This window comes from Radiomyces spectabilis, assembly GCF_025331425.1.
Source record: "Radiomyces spectabilis strain NRRL 2753 chromosome Unknown BYT42scaffold_1, whole genome shotgun sequence".
In the NCBI taxonomy this organism is placed as follows: domain Eukaryota; kingdom Fungi; phylum Mucoromycota; class Mucoromycetes; order Mucorales; family Radiomycetaceae; genus Radiomyces; species Radiomyces spectabilis.
This window is the reverse complement of record NW_026251926.1, coordinates 2,097,160-2,115,799: the sequence shown is the minus strand read 5'-3', so window position 1 is coordinate 2,115,799 and position 18,640 is coordinate 2,097,160. Positions and strand designations below refer to the sequence as shown.

The 18,640-nt window shown below is 44.3% G+C and overlaps 8 protein-coding genes across 8 annotated transcripts; 1 reads left to right on the top strand and 7 right to left on the bottom strand.

Moving 5' to 3' along the window:
* Window positions 1–1,219: 1,219 nt before the first annotated feature.
* On the bottom strand, window positions 1,220–4,362 carry BYT42DRAFT_609781 (uncharacterized protein; the record flags this gene model as incomplete). The annotated part of the gene is made up of 5 exons (XM_051571311.1): window positions 1,220–2,353; window positions 2,416–3,049; window positions 3,124–3,878; window positions 3,941–4,035; window positions 4,104–4,362. The coding sequence occupies 5 exons, from the start codon at window positions 4,360–4,362 to the stop codon at window positions 1,220–1,222; spliced, it is 2,877 nt and encodes a 958-aa protein (XP_051428554.1).
* A 320-nt stretch (window positions 4,363–4,682) lies between these two features.
* BYT42DRAFT_553059 (uncharacterized protein) lies at window positions 4,683–4,923 on the bottom strand (the record flags this gene model as incomplete). The annotated part of the gene is made up of 1 exon (XM_051566443.1): window positions 4,683–4,923. A coding segment is annotated over exon 1 (185 nt), but the record flags the coding sequence as incomplete, so codon positions are not given.
* Window positions 4,924–6,197: 1,274 nt separating this feature from the next.
* Window positions 6,198–7,473, bottom strand: BYT42DRAFT_609779 (uncharacterized protein; the record flags this gene model as incomplete). Its single annotated transcript, XM_051571310.1, has 4 exons — window positions 6,198–6,590; window positions 6,644–7,155; window positions 7,216–7,278; window positions 7,335–7,473. The coding sequence occupies 4 exons, from the start codon at window positions 7,471–7,473 to the stop codon at window positions 6,198–6,200; spliced, it is 1,107 nt and encodes a 368-aa protein (XP_051428552.1).
* Window positions 7,474–8,470: 997 nt separating this feature from the next.
* On the bottom strand, window positions 8,471–9,779 carry BYT42DRAFT_542197 (uncharacterized protein; the record flags this gene model as incomplete). The annotated part of the gene is made up of 3 exons (XM_051565606.1): window positions 8,471–8,899; window positions 8,962–9,281; window positions 9,428–9,779. 3 exons carry the CDS (start codon window positions 9,777–9,779, stop codon window positions 8,471–8,473), a joined length of 1,101 nt encoding a protein of 366 aa, XP_051428551.1.
* A 1,307-nt stretch (window positions 9,780–11,086) lies between these two features.
* BYT42DRAFT_27732 (NUDIX hydrolase domain-like protein) lies at window positions 11,087–11,970 on the bottom strand. Its single transcript, XM_051562823.1, has 2 exons — window positions 11,714–11,970; window positions 11,087–11,655 (listed from the first exon to the last, which is right to left on the bottom strand). The coding sequence occupies exons 1-2, from the start codon at window positions 11,718–11,720 to the stop codon at window positions 11,189–11,191; spliced, it is 474 nt and encodes a 157-aa protein (XP_051428550.1). The 5' UTR covers window positions 11,721–11,970; the 3' UTR covers window positions 11,087–11,188.
* Window positions 11,971–12,516: 546 nt separating this feature from the next.
* Window positions 12,517–13,973, top strand: BYT42DRAFT_553045 (uncharacterized protein). Its single transcript, XM_051566442.1, has one exon. It carries the CDS (start codon window positions 12,590–12,592, stop codon window positions 13,853–13,855), a length of 1,266 nt encoding a protein of 421 aa, XP_051428549.1. The 5' UTR covers window positions 12,517–12,589; the 3' UTR covers window positions 13,856–13,973.
* Window positions 13,974–14,083: 110 nt separating this feature from the next.
* On the bottom strand, window positions 14,084–16,583 carry BYT42DRAFT_609775 (uncharacterized protein; the record flags this gene model as incomplete). Its single annotated transcript, XM_051571309.1, has 13 exons — window positions 14,084–14,200; window positions 14,268–14,335; window positions 14,409–14,523; window positions 14,585–14,730; window positions 14,804–15,001; window positions 15,067–15,312; window positions 15,386–15,470; window positions 15,536–15,631; window positions 15,699–15,801; window positions 15,868–16,129; window positions 16,196–16,239; window positions 16,314–16,451; window positions 16,525–16,583. The coding sequence occupies 13 exons, from the start codon at window positions 16,581–16,583 to the stop codon at window positions 14,084–14,086; spliced, it is 1,677 nt and encodes a 558-aa protein (XP_051428548.1).
* A 404-nt stretch (window positions 16,584–16,987) lies between these two features.
* On the bottom strand, window positions 16,988–18,392 carry BYT42DRAFT_27734 (uncharacterized protein). Its single transcript, XM_051562824.1, has 6 exons — window positions 18,148–18,392; window positions 18,017–18,085; window positions 17,897–17,940; window positions 17,690–17,823; window positions 17,189–17,620; window positions 16,988–17,110 (listed from the first exon to the last, which is right to left on the bottom strand). Exons 1-6 carry the CDS (start codon window positions 18,248–18,250, stop codon window positions 17,032–17,034), a joined length of 861 nt encoding a protein of 286 aa, XP_051428547.1. The 5' UTR covers window positions 18,251–18,392; the 3' UTR covers window positions 16,988–17,031.
* Window positions 18,393–18,640: the final 248 nt, after the last annotated feature.

Below are 18,640 nucleotides of genomic sequence, written 5' to 3'. Positions count from 1 at the left end.
TGAGTGCAACGTCCACCAGAGGATATCTTCTCAATTTGTAAGTTTTATACGAAAACTGCCAATAATGGAAGTATATTTGGTCGCCTGCTCTAAGCACGGGCGAGCAACTGAGGATCAAATACATCTTTTTTTTTCGAATTTCAGACGGAGACAGCTTCGGCGGGTTGTACTTCACGCATAGAATCAGACAATAAGGAGCAGTTCCACACTTGAAACAGCACACGATTATAGAATATGTAAATTTATCTACGTATCAATAGATAAAGCTCATAAGCCGTTTCGCGCACTATGAGAGAGAGTTCACTTTAAATACACCATCAACCGATTTCCTAGCTTTCTTATTGTTTCACTGTGCGAGCTACACGAATAATTCATGGAACGGGTTTAGTGGATGTCTCAAGGAATAGCTCAGCGATATCTTCGGTTGTCAAAGTAGTCCTAAGGAGGTCAAAGCATTCTAAGCCGACCAAAGTGTGCTAAACAACTTTCGAAGACTGAAACCGTTGTGCCTGGAAAAAAGGATCCAACCCACTGAGTTTTTATTCGGGGATAACACGACTATATCACGGCAGACATAGATCTTATCATTGTGACTGAAAGACACATATGTGGCATGCTCATGTCATGACAGCTTGTTTAGACTTGCAGCTTTGCTGGCAGGCAATTCAAGGCGTATGTTGTCCTTTAAAATTGGGGTGATGACGCAATTCGTATTTGTTGATATTAGCGCACTCTTTCTTGAAAAGCGCCCATTACTTAAAAGGGTGCCCTATTTTTTGTTACTGTAAGTTTTGAGTTACTATTTATTTGTTCTTATTTTCCACGTTGTAACATGGTTACACTCAGCATTTTGTTTCGCTCAACGTTGCATTGAACTTTTTTCACTGCGGCATGTCTTGATGCCTGCTTGGAATGTGTCACAGAGATCTTCCGCGTCGCCGGAATTGGTTTTGCCTCTCCATTTTCGTTACTTCCCATGTGTATCATGTTTTCTCTAATTACACCATTGTCTTTCTAAGCTTTTCTCTAGTACGAAGAAAATTTAGGTAGGACATGCTTCTGTGTTCCTTATTCAAATACATAATGTTTGGTTACATCAGATGAAAGACCTCAGGAACCGAGTCAGGGATGTACAAGAGGGATAGAAGCCAATAGTATATTTGACGTGCCAACAGATTCCAAGATACAGACTGGCCATCTAAATATGCCATCATCTTATTTACCAAAAGTCGACCGCCCGCATACGTTGCCGCTGACGATGGCTACTGTCTCCTCCTTGATCTTTCGGTTTCTCTCGCCGTGATTCGGCCAATGAAGTAGACGGTTCCTTCTCCACCCATTCTGCTTCCTCGATCAATCTTTTGGTTGTATCTTCTTCATCGGAACTGGCATGTCGCCGAGATGAACTTCGCTTATGTTTGTGACGGTGTTTATCCTTCTTCTTCTTTTTGTCTTTCTTGTGATGTCGCTCTCTGCTGCGGCTACGTTTTCGATGTTTGGATCGGCTACGGCTATGCCTTCTTCGATCATCATGATCTTCTTCTTCCTCGCTTTCTTCTCTGCTTTCTTCATCGCTCACGGAGACGTGACGCCGCTTTAACCGATCCCGATCTGTACGAGACCTGAAAGGTTGCACAACGATCTCTTCAGAAACAACCGATGGCATACCTGATGAGGTTGCTCCTGTACTACTTTTGTTGCGCTCCGTTGGCAATATGAACATGGGACGGAAGGGTTGAGCCGGTTCAGACTTTGGCTCGGGTTCTGGCGGTGGCGGTAGAGGTGGTCCAACAAAATCGTCGTCCTCTTCTTCTTCCATGGCTGTTGACGATGGTGCGGTGGATGACTGTTTCGCAGAAACCCCTGTTTCAGCTAGCGCTCCGGCCTCGTAGTCTTGTTCTTCTTCATCTTCATCCTCCGAGTTTTCAAAAATAGCTTTGAATATATCCATCGACGGACGTTCATAATCCAAGGCTGGTCCATCTGCCGGCGGCATGGATCCAGGCGTCGTTTGTGGAATGCCAACATCCGTAGGTGCTTGCTCGGCATTGTCTTTGGTACGTTCTGAAGGTTTGGGTATAACAGCACTCAATGCTGGATCATGTTCGATAGGTTTAGGCGGAGCTGGGACGCGATCTTTCAACATATGTTCCATCGACTGCTCGCTCAAGGCTTCACGAGATCCCGCTTGGGTCCGACTCAGATCACCGGCTGAAGCATTTGGATCATGATGGGGATGAGGATTACGAACGTTGAATCGTTTGCATACCAATCGCGCAGGATAAAATGGTTTGACCTTTCGTGTGAGCTGACCAAACATTTTCATGGCGGCCGCTTGCGCTTCTTGAGATAACTATAAAATATGTATATGAGATGAATCCATTTTTTTCTGAAGCATGAGATTCCGATGCTTACCTCTTTCTGAGGTGCCTTGACTTCGTGCTTTTCTCGTTCTTCTTTTTCTTTACGCCATTCCGACTCGGTTTTCAGACCACCCATGGACGAGGGTTGATCGAGGGTACTCGTTGCACCTCGAGCCGAGGCGAATCGTCCTTGCATCATGGCACTCACGGGCCGGAAAATGCGAGCCGCTTTGGCAAACTCGTCTAGTTCTTTCATGCCCTGTTCATACGTCAATCCTTCCGGGATGGGTAAGCTGTCCTTGGGGATCCCATCTTCGCTCAACAGACCGGCTTGGTTCTCCAGGTACGCACGATACCGCCCTTGTTTATTGGGATTGTCACCGTACGGCATGAAACCGCGAAGGGCCAGATTGGCCACTTCTTTTGTGATGGTAGGAAAATCGGCCAGCTTGGATCGGTCTTTACCGGAGTCGATAACGAATTTCAAGACTGTGTCCAATTGATCTTTGGATCGCTGCGGCATGTAATCGAAAACAGATCGTGCTTCAATCGGCTTCTCACCCAACATTGCCCCCCGCTCATCCGAAGTCAGTCCGTACTGTGGTGCAGCCACAGCCGTCGATCCTTCTACAGAGATCACCGATTTTCGTTCATCAAAATCAGCCGGAACCGTGGGTGGTGGATACCTATAGTCAAAAAGAGAAACACTTAGCACTTAGTCCTCTTGGTTGGATGAATTTCCTGCTCATTCCGAGCTTACCATTTGCCTAGTTGTTGTGCTTGGATCGAGACAATAAATCCTTTGAGTGGATATCTTCCGTCTGTGCACCGTTTCTTGGAGACATTGTCGTCTTTTGATTCAGTATGTCGACGTTTTGTGCTTGTTATTTCTCGGTCTTGATCCATGTCATCGTCGTAGAGCGAATGGTGGTAGTCTCGCAGTTTTGAATCGCCGTAGACATCCATATCTTCATCTTCGTCTTCAAACGTGCCTACACCGAATCCTCCTGCGCCACCGCCCTGTAACACACCAAACGCAGACCGTTGCGTGCCTCCGAACGTTTCGTCGGTCTCTCTTGATCCTTTCAAATCTCGGAGTCGTCGCATCTCAGCTACTTGAGGCACGTACTTTTCAATGTCGTAACCGAGACCGTGAGCGTTGGTTTTATTGGTGAAATCCACAATGGGGGTATCGCGCGGTGCAAAGGTGACATTAAGCATAGCGTCGTCGTCGTCCTCCTCCTCATCTTCACCCAAGTCTCGTTTTTGTTTTTGTGATAAGCGAGGCCCGATGCCTTGGCCAGGTTTCCAGCCCATTTTACGTAGCAGTTTGATCCCCACCGAATCCTTGGAGGGTCCGATCAGATTCATTAAACTGCTTCCTAAGAATCCAAGTGTGCCACCTCTCGCCTCATCTTCCTGCTGCTGTTGTCGCCGAGCCGCCATTTCTTTCTCGGTGCCACCCAAGATATCAAACTCTTCCGTCGCCACCAGCTTTCGAGCATCAGCTAATTCCTGCAGTGGGTGTGTTACTCACATCGGTTGAAGTTTTTTGAAATGCCAACTTTAAAACGTACCTGCAAATCTTCTTCATCCATGAAATCCTCTGGTCGCAGTTCTCGCTGTTGGTTTCTGGACGATCGGGACGAAACAAAATTCGAAGGCTGCCATCCTGCGTTTCATTGCGATGGGATTAAGAATGGGGACAATCGGTGAGGAAGAAGCCATTGCTTGTCTTACCTTCTTTTGATCCTACTGTATTAAAGTAACCGGCAGAAAAGCCGCCTGTAAACGCACCGTGGAATCGTCTTCGACCTTTTTCGTCTCTGGCTTCTTGTTTCCACACGGGGACGAATTGTCCTGCATCGCTTACCCCGGCTCGTCGGTCTTTTTCCGTTTGTTCAGGAAAGGCAGTACCAAAGACGACAAAGCTTTCGACCGGCGCCGTTCGACTATCGTCCTCGTAATCTTCGTTTCTGCTTTTGTAGCCGTACGACATGGAAACACTAATCGATGGATTACACTCAGTTGGCAGGCGGAAACGAAAAAGACACGTTTCGCGGAAACTCGACCGCAGCGTGACGTAAAAAAAAATTGGGTGTCCTCATTTTTTTAAGCATCTACGGATTTTTTCCCTAATTTTGCGTAATGTTCACGAACTAAAAAGAAGGCAATCAGTAAATAGCGCTTCTTGAAATCCAATTTTTACTAAATTACTTTTGACAGACAAAGCACAGTCTTTTTTGAGGCAGGTGTGGATTCAATAAAAACGTCAAATCAGTTCATCAGGCATGAGAGCAAACATTGATGTGATCTTACCGTAAACAGCAGTCGTCTTTACTACGACGCAAACTGAAATATTTCGGGCCGCCCCTCGCCGGACGCGATGCTGGCGGCAATTTGATGAATGTTCTTACTGGCGACGACGTCGCGGTTCCACACCGTCTTGCCATGTACCTCGTTGCAGGCCAAGATGGAGTGCAGTTCTTTATTTTCGTCATCATGAATGGGCTTCAACGTCCTCTCCTGGCATTTGTGGCACACCTTTGAACGGGAAAGAGTTAGGTGGATGGCTCATTAGTGGATTAAGCCAAACTTACTTTTGAGGTATATCCCTTATCTAGGGCCACAACAACAAGCAGGTCTCGTTTCTCGGCTTTCTTCAGCACTGATCGGCACATGCTCGAGATTCCGGGCAAGCCACTTTTGAAGGCTCCCCAGCTGCCACTACCAAATGCGATCAAGGGTGTCTTTTGGGATTGTTCAAAATCGGCGGCTTTCCACTTTCCCGACATCCTAAAACTGGGAGAAGGACGAGTGTGAGTTATTCAATTGCTTCCAGTGATCTCAATGGCCTATACTTACCTTTCCTTTTTCTTCCCTTTGCTCTTCTTCCCCTTCTGCTCCTTCCTGTACTTCTTGCGCTTTCTTGCTTTTCGCTTGTCGTATTTGCGGCCGCCGTTGACAAATATGTTCACCATTTAGCTTGCATCTACTGTCGTCCTTTGCAATTCAAAAATCGCAGCTCGTTGAATTGGGTATCGTACAATTCCAAAAGTTGATGCAATACGCCGTTGATAGAGAATAAACCCAGATGATATACTTGCAAGCTCGATGTCTTGAGTGATAAAAGTTGCTGCTCCAGGGATTCGATAGATGCTGCGGAATCGGAGGTTGAGTGGTCGGCCTTCCTCATGTTCTTCATTTTCTTGTTCGTCTTGTTGATGCCGGATTTTTCATAATATTCGGCTTTTGTTAAAGATCGCACCTGATGAGATTGAATGCCGTGGCCGTTACTGGCGACAAACACTTGTCTATGACCTGGATCCAGACCCCACAACTCAAAATGATCCTGCAAGTCTTTTTCGTCAAAATCGTCAATGTCTAGATCGGGTAGCCGTTCGTGAGTTGGTACTGCCTTTGCAAAAATGAAAGATGATGCATGGCCGTCTGTGGCAAGATGGTTGGTAAATGCTCTATGGATAGGTATCTGTTGGTCTATAACGTATTTTCGCCAAATCGAAAACTCGTGCAAATTGGAGCGTCATTAAATCATGTTTGTTGTGATGATGGTTTGGTGCAATTTTCATCAAAAACTCTCGGTTGTCAGATCGTCGCAAAATTGCCTGCAGCGTGGTGGTGTCTATCATCACATGTGGTTGAATGAAACTCAAACGTGGGACAAGAGGGAATGAGCGGATGGTATTGAGAATTGTCTCCACAGGCGGATAGAAATTGTTCGTCGCGATCAGTGTGCGTGTATGAGAAATGAACACTTGAATCTCTGCAATTGTTGCCTCCGAAAGATCGCGTAACCGCGGCGATTCGTTCTTGTTAATCGAGTTGCAAAATGGCTAAAGCGAGCTTCCTTCGTCGTGATTTGCGGGTGCGCTGAAGCTCTTCGCAAGTATTGAAAATTGTGGTATATAACCAACGAAGCGTGGCTTCTGACTGTGGTTCACAAGCAGCATAGAATTTTTGATCGTTGTACAGTTCGATGACTGATAGCGCAAAATCAAGGAACTTGAAAAACGGGCCAGGGTTGCGCGTGAGGTTTTCTTCTGTGACCAAGAGGGAGAGAGGGAGATCTGTGCTTTCGAGAATCTCGCCAAACATGAAGTCTAAGTCGGCGGTGTGGTCCACACCTTCAGGCCAATCGGTAGGATTTGGGGTGATGCAACTGTATATGTATGCGGCAAAACGCCATGCTTGGCGCTCATCGAGATCCTATCTCATTGAAATAAATGGTGGATCAATATTTCACCGATTTCCCAACTTACCGGTAACAGCATTCGGATTTTGACGAACAAATAACGTTTTGCCCTGTTCGCAAAAGGCTCAACAATGTTGTTGATAAAAATTGTCGCTGACTGTTGTGCCTGATAAGCAAGTACGTTTGCATATATGATGCTTTGATTTGCAGAATGTGGAGAAATTTTCATGCAAGGAATGGTTGTCGACTGTTCTTCAAAAATGCGGGTCATTTGGGCAATGGGTAAGTTGGTGTTAGTCACTGGCTTTCCGAGGACGAGCTGTTGGCATGCATAAAAAAATTGTTGCGAGAAAAAAATGTTCGGTAACTCGTTCATGGGAAAGATGCTCTTCAAGTAAGATTTCATGGAATGGACAACTTGGTTTTCGTCTGGAGGCGTGAGGATTGCCTCAGGGTCGTAAATCCCTTCGTCAGTGCATTTCTTGCACGGGTCGGTTTTTCGCCCTTGTGCTTCCAGTTTGCGTCTTTTGTTGGCGTCTCTTTTCTTTTCGGCGTCTTCCTTGGTACGTTTCTTGCTTTCTTTTGTAGGACATGAGAATGAATGGCATAGTACATAGATCAAATTTGATATCCACTTACTGTTGTAGGGGCACTCCCGACTTCGTGCATCTTTATGCCCTTGAGCTCCACATCGTTTGCAAACTACCGATGATCTGTGAGTCGTGTCGCTTTATCTCTGAGCGTTTTATTATGTATACCTTGCTCCTGTTTCTCCATCTCCTCGCGTACACGCTGCTCCTCCAAGGGTCGCTGTTTTCTTTGCCTTTTTAACGATATTATTTCTTGAGCTGTTAAGCCTTGGTAGCGCTTGCTTGACGTTGGATCTGTGATGTGCATGATAACGTGATGACGAAGGGTATAATAAAAATAAGGAAATAAAGAGAGGAAATAAAATTCATGCTAATAACCTAAAAGAACATGACTTGCTTTTTTTTTTCAGTGCACTTCAAAGACTGTTGTCAAAAAATTGATGGCTTCTGGTCCATCTGGCACTGTTTTATCGCTATTTGGCGCCTTCAGGGTAAGTTTTTGCATGAAAATTGCCGCCAGCCTCGCGTCCGGCGAGGGGCGGCCCAAAATATTTCAGTTTGCTTCGTAGTAAAGACGACTGCTGTTTTAACGGTAAGATCATATTACATGTTTCTTTTGGTGTCTGATAAACTGATTTGACTTTTCATGGAATCCGCACCTGCCTCAAAAAAACTCTGCTTTGTCTGTCAAAAGTAAGTTAAGTAAAAAATTGGATTTCAAGAAGCGATATTTATTGATTGGATTCTTTTTAGTTCGTGATCATTACGCAAAATTAGGGAAAATATCCGTAGATTCGGCTCCCTTCAACTTACGAAAAAAAGAAACCGAAGCTAGAACTGAAGTAATGCTTTTTTTTTTTTAAAAAAAAAACATCTCTCATAGTGGAAGTCACTACAACTTTTTTTATCATCGTAGCAGAAAAATGCAGCACATCACGGTGCACAAGCCCTATCGACAGTGTGCGTGTTGTAGGCCGCCTTTTTTTTTTCTCCCAACAGAGACAGGCTCATTCATTTCATCATCCTTGAAATAGATTCATACAGACTGATTTAAGAACCACAAAAGAAAAGAGACGTGATAAAATATTAGGATATTTATGTAATTACATGCTCTCGTAGACTCTATTTGAGTTTGACATTGTTTATTTGTCGATATGTGAAGAATGAAATATCAACCTAGTTCCGTTATTTATCAAGTAAGAGAAGAAGTAAAAAGGAAGAAAAAATAACCAAGGGAGAGATGAAGGGGAACTAGGAGAGGAGAAAGGATGAAAATGAAGGAATGAAAAAAGAAAAAGAGTATGTTACTGTCGCCAGCCGGCATTGAGTTGCATTAAAGTCAGCACTGCATCCATGGGATACTCTGGTTTCTTCTCTGGATTTGGTTTGGCAGAGGATGACTCTTTATCCTGCTTGTCCTTTCCGTCTTCGGATTTGACGTATTCGAGAGGAGAATTTTGCTCGCTGCTGGATGCGCTGGCTCCAGATGACAGACCTTGCGCCAGTGAGGAAAGAGCCGACTCCACTGTATGCTCGCTCTTTTGTTCAGAGGTATTTTCGGATGGCTTTGGTGGCTTCGTGTCCTCTGGTAATGGAGATGTCGTTTCCGTTGAAGGTTGCTGTTCTTGCGGCTGATTCTCAGTAGCAACTTCAGTGGAAGTGGATTGATTTTGCTCCTGTTCCTGAAGACCATAATCCATCGGTGGCGTCGGAAGTTTGGCATTCGTAAGAGCCTAGATAACCCAAGATTCAATACATGGAGACATGAACACCATTATGCTAGATTCTCACTTACCAGCAAGTTATTGTTCAATTGCTCCAACAGTTGACGTTGAAGATCCGAAGGAAAGTCTAGGATTTTCGCAGTGGCAGTGTCGATGGCGACGGATGGATATTGGAAAGGCATTTGAGGCGCCGTCTGCGGCGAGCCGCTCATAGACCCTGGCACACTCAAGGCATTGTTCACAATATTCTTTCTACGTTCCTTGTCCATACGCTTCATCCTTCGTTTGTTGAATTCTTCGTTGATCCACGCTTGCTTCTCTTCGCTGTCCGCTACGCCGAAAAGTTTTGCAGCTCGCTTATTCACACGACATCTCAAATCGTTGTCTTTGTCTAATCAATCAAAAGAAAAAAAAAAACGAAAAAAAACAAAACCAATAATAATGATAAACAATAAAAAGGTAAGAGTTAGTATGTCTTCATTCACAAGATCCAACAGTGGCACAATAAGAAAAAAAGAAACATGGGGAATGCCATACTTCTCTCTTCATTTTGCAAGCGCCACTTCTTCTTTCGCTCTCTGTTGGCTGCACGAATGTTATCTTTTTTGACGTAATCGACTTCTTGCCGTGGTTGTGAATTGGATGAAGCTGAAGCGGCAGCGGCGGCAGCGGCGGCGGCAGCAGCAGCCATAAACTCCTCATGGGAAAGAGAAGGAACACCGTGACTGTTGACAGCGGCCAGCATGGCTTCGTGCAATTGTTGCTGATATGGCTGGAACGCCGAAGAGGACGGCGTGGGACTACTACTAGTCACAGCAGGTGTGCTGTCAGAGGCGGCGGTAGGTGGAACCGTTGTGCTGGCGGATGATTCTCTCGATGCCATATCCATATTTTCTACAGTTTTTTATATCTTCTATTTCAATGCCTGTGACAAGATAAAGACAGAAAAAAATAAAAGCTCTCTTCTTTATCCTTTGCTGATATTTTTTTTTCTTGTGAGTTATCAAGAGAAAAAAAAATAACTGGCCTCTGCCAGAAAAACTTGGAAAAAAAACCTGAATCCGCCAATCAAAGCGCATTTTGTGTGTGACGTCAAAATGGTGATGTTTTTGCATTGAAACTCAGTCACAAATTTCTCCATGTCACTGTTGGGAGAAATTTCTATATCTGCAGAAGACTCCCTGGGTGGGTAGGTTTTACGATTCAAAATTATCGATCTGAAAAAAAAGGGAAAGCGATCCAATACCAACTCTGCCAAGAGGCCAAGCAGTACCAGAAAATAATCAAAAAGTAAAAGGAAACCCATATTCTCCTCAAAGAAGTGTATCTTTATTGAGTAATGAAACTATAACAGCGCGGTACAGGTGTATATAGACACTTATTGATCTGTCCGGTTGGAATTATAAAAAAGACGCAGTTCTAGACATCAAACTCTGCATTGGCACGAATGCGTTTCAGCTCGCACGATTTTTGTCGTTTACACAGTACAGCATATATCTTGCGTGAACTTTGTCTGTATTAGCAGCGTATAAAGAAGAAAAGAGTAACGGGAGAGATGTGCAATCCAAAAAAGAACAGAAAAATAGATAAACTGTAAGATACAGCACAATCGGCGAAGTGTTCACCATCATCTCGTGGTTACTTCTTATGGGACAAAGGTGCACTCGAGTTATCGTCGCCATAAACTACCCACACTTCGATTTGCTTCCTTGATCATTAGCTACGGGCTAAACCAATCTCCGAAGATGTGCTTGACGTGGTATTTCGCAGCTGGAATCGCACACTTCCGAGATTTGTGCGGACTACCATTTTCAAGAAAGCAGGATATTTCATCAGGGCAGTCTTTTTGGAGCTTTGACTTTGGGCCAACCTCTTCTGTTCAATGAATCATAGGAAGCAGCTGGTCATCCACAATTGCCGTCTGCTTCCGGGCTTAATGGCTCTGATATGATGCGACACATAAAAAATCTGACAACTGAACACAAAACCACCCAAAATCGCATAAAAAATTACACGCCAGAAAAATCATGTGCTCATTTTATAACAATATGAAATACAACTGGGACTAGGCACATACAAAAATCCCTCACTCAGAATGCTTGAATCATATAAATCCAGGATCATGGTGTCCGCAGCGCAGCTGTGCTTGAACAGAGAAGATTGTTGTTCAATAAAGAATTGCGCCAAATGTGTCAACAAAAAAGAATTTTACGGTATATTATATTTTTCGCTTTGTTTGAATCATTTTGTTTTATCTTTTCTTTGATCATGGTATTTACAAGCGGATGTGTTGTAAGATTACGATTGGCTTTGTAGTAACTGAGTGAGTAAAAGTGGATTTGAGGTTTGAGCAATGTGTGTCAAAGAGGCTAGAGGGGCAAATAGGGGCTTTGTCTGCAAAAGTTCATTCCAGGTGACCCATTTCCAGTCGCCTTCCAATTTCTCGGGTTCCATGGTGCGCAGATCACTAATATCTTTGGGTTGCACTTCACAATGCATAAAAATGGTCACATAATGTTTGCGCTCCAGTGGCATAGGGTCGTTGACCACCGTCAGCAGTTGAGGGTTTTCCAGTTGCAAGTTGGTTTCTTCCAAAGCTTCTCTTCGAGCACACTCTTCAAATGACTCATTGTATTCCAAATGGCCACCGCACACCTGCCATGCCCCAGCACCATGCGACCCTTTGCGTTGCCCAATCAGGAACTTGACTCCATCAGTAAACCGACACTTGATAATCACACCCACACCCACGCGAACCAAAGGATCTACAATGTCAAAGTATCAACATTAACGCTCTTTCACCCACGTATCTTGATGACTTGCCTGTCATAATTCCCTTCCTTTTTTTTTTTTTTTTTTCCCCTGGGGACACAATGGGTTCGAGGGAAAACTCAGGCACCGGTGGTTTTTATACGAGTTGTTTCCAAGCCACTGATGGTGTCCGCAGCAAAAATGATTCATCGTCAGAGTCATCTTTGAGAGTCACTGCACCGCTAAGAGGTTGACTCATCCCCGGTATTCCCGACATTCTAGCGCCATTAACGGGATACGATGTTGTGTTGCAACCTTGTAAATTCGGACAGTGCCTTTTCTGTTGATTTTTCTTTTTCTTTTTCCATTGTCAACGCTCTTTGAAACAATTGTGTCGCGAGTCACCGCTCAGCACAATACAGTCGAATATCAAAGACACTCGATAGCCATTTGTACCATGTAACGAGAAGTGTTCCGAGTTTTGGGGAGATATCATTTCATACTGAGTAACGTGTTTATGTTGGACAGAAAGTTGGATCCCAGAAATATACAGAGGTTGCCGAAGGAAAAGAAAGGCGAATGGATTGGATACTCGTTGATTTAAGTCTCTTTTTTTCACTATCGACTATTTTATTGAGGATCAGACAGCGAGAGGGAAAAATAGCAGTTGCAGCCTGCGCAGGGTTTGCTATTAGGTCGTATCATACATTTGTTCTCCCAAAAAAAGTCAAGGTTACTTCATCGTTTTAGTGCTTCATACCATTATGGCAAACTGTCTTGATTGTAGTCGTGACGAGTTCGTTTCCCGGAGGCACCGCGCATTGCATATCCATTGATCCCCCCCCCCAAAAAAAGCGAAATTTCAGTGTCACTTGAAAAGAATTTCTGCACGCTGAAAAAGTGGGAATTTTTTTCCCTTCTGGAGCTGTCTTGACTCTTTGCAAATCCATGCAACACACTGATACTGATGACTTCAGTTCTGACCTTGATGCCTACTTGGAAGCACGCGATGCGCCCGCAGACGAAAAAGACTGGGAGCTAGACAGTACGACCCAATGTTATGTAAATCATAAGCAGCGCCTCTTGCTGTGTTGGACAGGCAATGAATGGGCATACGGTGACTACAACGCCAGCTACGGTTCGTCCGATCACATGAGGGAAGAAAACGATATGCAGCAGTCGCCATCGCTGAATGAGGCAACTCGTTATTTGTATGATGAAAAAACCGATCTGTGGTACGATACTCTGTCGAGTCAATACTACAAATACGACGACGTGATGCGCATTTATATTCCTGTCACTGTAATCAATGATCAGGACGAATGGACCGATGAACCGGAAAGCGATGCAACTCTTCGTTTAGTGGTGTTGGAATCCGACAAGTTGAAAGCAGGCCATGTGGTGCTGGTCGATGCGCAAGGGCTGACCGTCGGTCGCGACAAATCGTGGGACAAGCGATTACGTTTGCCCGAGATGGCCGTCAGCAAATTTCATTGCCAGATTTTCTTTGATGCGGAAGCGGCATCGTTCCATGTCACCGACGTCGGTTCGCAGAACGGCACATTCTTGAATTCGGAGCGGCTTTCCGACACAAAGACCAGCAGTGTTCCCTTCAAACTCCAGCATAAAGATCAGTTACAAATCGGATCCACCGTATTAGAAGTGCATCAGCACGAGCATGGCTGGCCTTGCGAACAGTGCCGAACCAACGATAACATCATTGATACCACGGAACAATCCCGAAAATCACAACCTGACAAGGTCACTGTGCGACAAGACCTGGAAGTGGCTCGTCGACAAGAACTACAACGCCTGAAACAGAAATTCTCCACTGTAGAATCGAAGTCGACTCAACGCGCCTCTTATCTAGATCGAGCAAACTTACGAAGGCAACAACAACCTGCAGGTATATCGAAACATTCTCGAGTTCCGGTACAGGAAGAATACGAAACGGTTCACACGCCAGTGGCTGCGGCAACCGTCCATACGCCTGTGCACGGTGTCGGTGATCGTATGCTTCGAAAAATGGGTTGGAAACAAGGCCAAGGGTTAGGGAAACCTGGATCCGGCGGTATTCTAGAACCCATTGCACCCGTAACGACCAGCGAACGCGCAGGCTTGGGATCGCGAACCCTGAATAGTGCGGTGGTTGGTAATGAATCACGAAAAGCGAGAGATTGGAGATTAGCTCAGGAAAGATTTAAGCAATTGTAAATGCCGCGGCCTTGTATTATATCAATTTTTTTTAAATTTTATCGTGGACAAGCGATGCTTCTTTTTGTATACAATCCCATTTGATGAGCAATACATGTAAAGATCCATGAATGATTTGGGTTCTTTTTAGACTTTTTATTTTTTTGTACACATGTGTCTCAGAGCATCCAAAGGATCATATAGTAATTAAAATCCAAGGTCTTACTCGGCGTCTTTTTCTTTTCAAAGTCAACTTGAACCATCGGCACGCTTGCTCTGTCCTTCAAAGGGGACTTCCAAGGAGATATTCAAAGGATCAACACCGTTACGGATGTCCGAAGCCGATGGCATTTTGCCGATACGCAACTGTGACAAGGGTTCACGTCAGTAACTGTACACATGGCGCAGAAAATTCATGTTACATGTAACTTACCAATTCAGCGCAATAGCTGACAATGGGATCCTTCATATAGGAAGCAATAGCCAAAATAGTATCGCCCTCTGCCAAAAATGATGGCGTCAGAAACATCTTTTTTTTTTTTTTTTTCGCACGATGCAACGAGGCATGACTTACTTGCAAAATAACCCACAAACGAGAGCTTTTCGAGATCGTCCAGCTCACCTTGGACAATCACATCATCAAACGATTTGGCAAATCCAGCGTAGCGAAGAGTCGTACCGTAATGAGCCTGTCAAATATAAATGCTTAGTTTTTGCTTAACTTCCAAAAAAGCTATACAAATGCCTTACCGTCCAGAAATAGGGGACATGGGTAAATGGTCTGTTCTTCTTCATGATGTTCATTGCCACCGTACGACCGGTGTTTTCTGCAAAGCCCCAATGCTCGATGCGGAGCTTTTCGCCAGTGTGCTGATAAGGGAAGGTAGCAATATCACCTGTACAGATTATAGCAGTGATTAGCGACAAGAAATTAGGCATCACTTTTTTCAGCTTGACTGCCAGTATTACCTGAAGCGTAAATGTTATCGGTGCCCTTGACTTTGAAGTACTGGTCGACCTCCAAGCTACCATCTTCAGCTTGGCTTAATTTGCTTGACTTGATGTAGTCCGTTTGAGGAGCCACGCCGACCGCCATGAGAACAAGATCCGCAGGAATGTCGTCATGACCTTCCACAGAAACGAATCCCACCGCAGAGGGATCGTTGGCTATGCATGATCTGCGTCAGTTATTCTGTTGCTATGTTAACTGTTATTGAATGCCCTGGGCTTACCTTTAGGCTTGAAGCCTACAATGTTGACACCCATCACAAAGTTGACGCCTTTGGATTCATGGAACTTCATCATGGTCGAACCGATGCGTTCACCCAAGACCGCAGTGAAAGGGATTTTATCCTTGCCCACCACAGTGACGTTGGCGTTATCGTTGGCCGCCGAAGCGTATTCCATACCGATAAAGGACGAACCAACAATGACAAGGTTGGCTTTTCTTCCTTCTTCATTCTTGACCTTTTCGATAACTGATGGCATCCCAGAATAGTCAGTAAGCTTCAACCGTCACATACATCATTTTCTATCTTGTGTTTTTCTTACCTTTGGAGATTTCCTGGTTGTTTTGCACCATACGGATGGTAAAGACATTGTTCAGGTTTTCACCAGAAAGCCCCAGTTTCTTGGGCTAAAGATACATATATCAGAATTAATGGATCCTTTGATTGATCTTCGGCGTTGCTTCGAACTCACCCAGCCCCCGGAAGCCAGAATCAAATGATCGTATGTCCATGTATCGGCATTGCTCAAAAGAACCTGCTTCAATTCAGGCTTGACATCAACAGCATCCTATATTCTCCATTGGTAAGCCCTCACATTGCAATTGTACTGAATAGGTAGATAAGGAATACGTTACAGTGTTCAATTGGAATTCCACATCGAGATCGTCCCAGAATGATTTCGGGCGCAGTGTAATCTTGTTGATATCATCAATACCGAATTGTTTGGACAACTTGATTCTGCAATTCAGATTAAGATTGCCATCCATTTTCCCACGTAAAAAGCCTGTTTTTCATTTTGAGTACCTGTCAATAGTATAGTAATCTTCACGGGACACAATGCGAATGCGTCCCTTGAAGCCTTCTTCACGAAGTTTCTGAGCCGCCGCGGCACCACTAGCACCTCCACCAATGATGACAACGGTTTCTGACTCGGTAGGATCGCGTTTCACACAACGAGGTCGTTGACGTGCTTGTTCGAGAACATTCTCGTTCACGTGCACGTACACGTTGCCATCTTCTACAGACACCTCAAACTTGACCAAGTTATCCAAAGCAGGTGCATCCTCTATTTGCGGTTGAGTTCACATATTTTGGTTTCGCACATTCCTCATTTTTTCAACAAAATACTCACCAATATCGCCCGTTTTGACGTTGAAACAGGCACCGTGCCATTTACTGAATGGTTAAATGTGAGCGAGGTTGAAACGAAACGCAGCGATAAAATAGCTCGCAATAAAAATGAAACGTACCACATGATACGACCATCGGAAGAAAAGGTGCCTTCCGTCAATTTGGCGCCGTAATGAGTGCACTTATTGGAAGTGGCATAGTACTTTCCATCGAGTTTAGCAAGAAGGACGCTGTTCTCTCCGATCGTGACCTCCTTTCTATATGAGACCAATGGTTACACACACGTCAGTCAATCTCGGTACGCGCAATGACAATTAATAATTCGCCAACCTTTGCATATCCTGAAGTTCGCCTTCGGTGGCAGCAAAGATTTTCTTTCTGTTATCCATGGTGATTATGATAGTGCAAGTTTTAGTAATGCAAATAAGAAAAAATAAAGCAGAGAGGGGAAGAGGGGGTTTTGCAGATTAGTGAAAGAAAACTGGAGAAGAGCAAAAATAAAAAAAGAAATTTGTTTGCAGACGGAATAATTTTTCTAGGCGGGTTTCTGCATTATGAAGAAATGACGTTATGCAACTTCAACGAATGCGGAGCCGAAAAAGACATGTTTGTAAAAATCGAAAAAAAGCTGCAAAGAAAAATCATGCTTCGTTTTGGAATCATCACTCTGACGCCATTGTCCTCGACGAATATTGGGGTGGCTCAACTCTGTTACAATGCTCACGACAAACATCTCCTAAGCATGCTTAGAACATGCTTCTGAAAATCCAATACAAAATGACAAAAATGCAATAAAATAACAGACAAGATCTTAATTGTAGTTATTTTACTGCTTGTTTACTGAGAAATCTTGAACTGATTGGATTGGAAAGAGCATGTATCACCGTTCTCAGCCTTATCCGAACTGACCTCGAATCTACAGAGATGGGAAAAAAAAGGGCAATTAGATGTGAGAAACCCAAGTGGAACACAGCGTCAATCGAGCGAGACGTACGTGTAAAAGTATGATGCATCGGGGGAATGCTGGCCCTCGGACAACATCAAGTGGTCCTTCAGACTGATGGAATCGATAAAGTGCTCATTGCCTTCCCAAGCAGTATAAACGAACTCGGGAGCATTGTTTCCAACCACCTTGTACATATTCACTTTCATCAATGCTTCCGTCTCGGAAGGCGTTTCGCGATGGCCCGTCACACGGATATGATCGCCTTGTTTGTATGAAGCCCCGGCCGGAGGATTGTCAATGGTCAGGTCAAAGCATCCTTTGAAATGTTCGGGATTGTAAATATCTTCGTCATCCAGCGATTCAGCGTACGAGATAGTGCCGTCGACATGTTGACGAGCGGCTGAGGTTACTTTGAATGTGTGCGATGTTTTGATGCAGTCGGGACCATGCATGCCATTGATCTGATTGCTGATCCAAACGCTGCCATGGAAAGCTCGTCATTTACTTGTTCTGGTTTTTAAGCCATAGCCCATTGACAAGAATACTTACCGATAGTAGTACAAACCAGCCTTGACATTTTTAGGAATCTGGTCGGTGATCGAAGCTTTGGTGTTCAATGTATAATTACCGGCCCACACGTTCTGCACGTATCTGGCATTGCCTTTTTTGTCGACCGCATAAAGCTGATAAAACAAATGAGAAACATGTCAATCCTTATCCATTTTATCAATCAGCTCAACCCCAAAGCCAACCTACATCAAGACCCGTGACAGATTTGGGATGCGCATCAGGTACTCTGGCTACGTTATTATAGAAACATCATCAGATTCCCCATAAAAATGAGCAAAACGATTGACTATGGAAATCGATACATACTGACAGTGATCTTGGCATTCTTGCCTGCAACAATGACGGTACTAGATGTAGGTGTTGTGACCGCCAACCCTGCCCAAGACCAAGATTGTTTGTTAGAAGGAGATAGTTGCATTGTGTTTATATAAAGTTACCTTGGCACCACTTTTTGGTAGCATCTGCGTATTCATCTGCGGTGGCAAACGTGGCCAAAGATCCAAGCAACAAAGTTGCCAAAGCTCCCACTGAAATTTTCATTGGTGATAGTGGAAGTTAAATCGAAACGAACAGGAAAGACAAAAGAATGGATGTTTGTGTACTTTAAAAACGCGATGAAAAAGCCAGATTTAAATAGCCGTGGCACTTGGTCTCATGTGTTACAAGAAAAAAAGAATGCTGTTTTATGGTGAGACACCTGAATAGATAAACTGCCTTTTCGCATCCGCAAAGTACCCTGAAGTGGCGGTCATGACAGCTACTCTATTTCCCGTTCTGGTGCTAATTCGAGTTCGTCCTGCATCTAGAAAAGGAAACCAATGCCTCATTGGATCGTTTCCGTTGCAGGCGGACCATTCATCTTGAAAATAGATTGATTCACCGCCTGTCGATCCCATTTCTTTTATCTACTCCCCAAATGATGGAGGATCG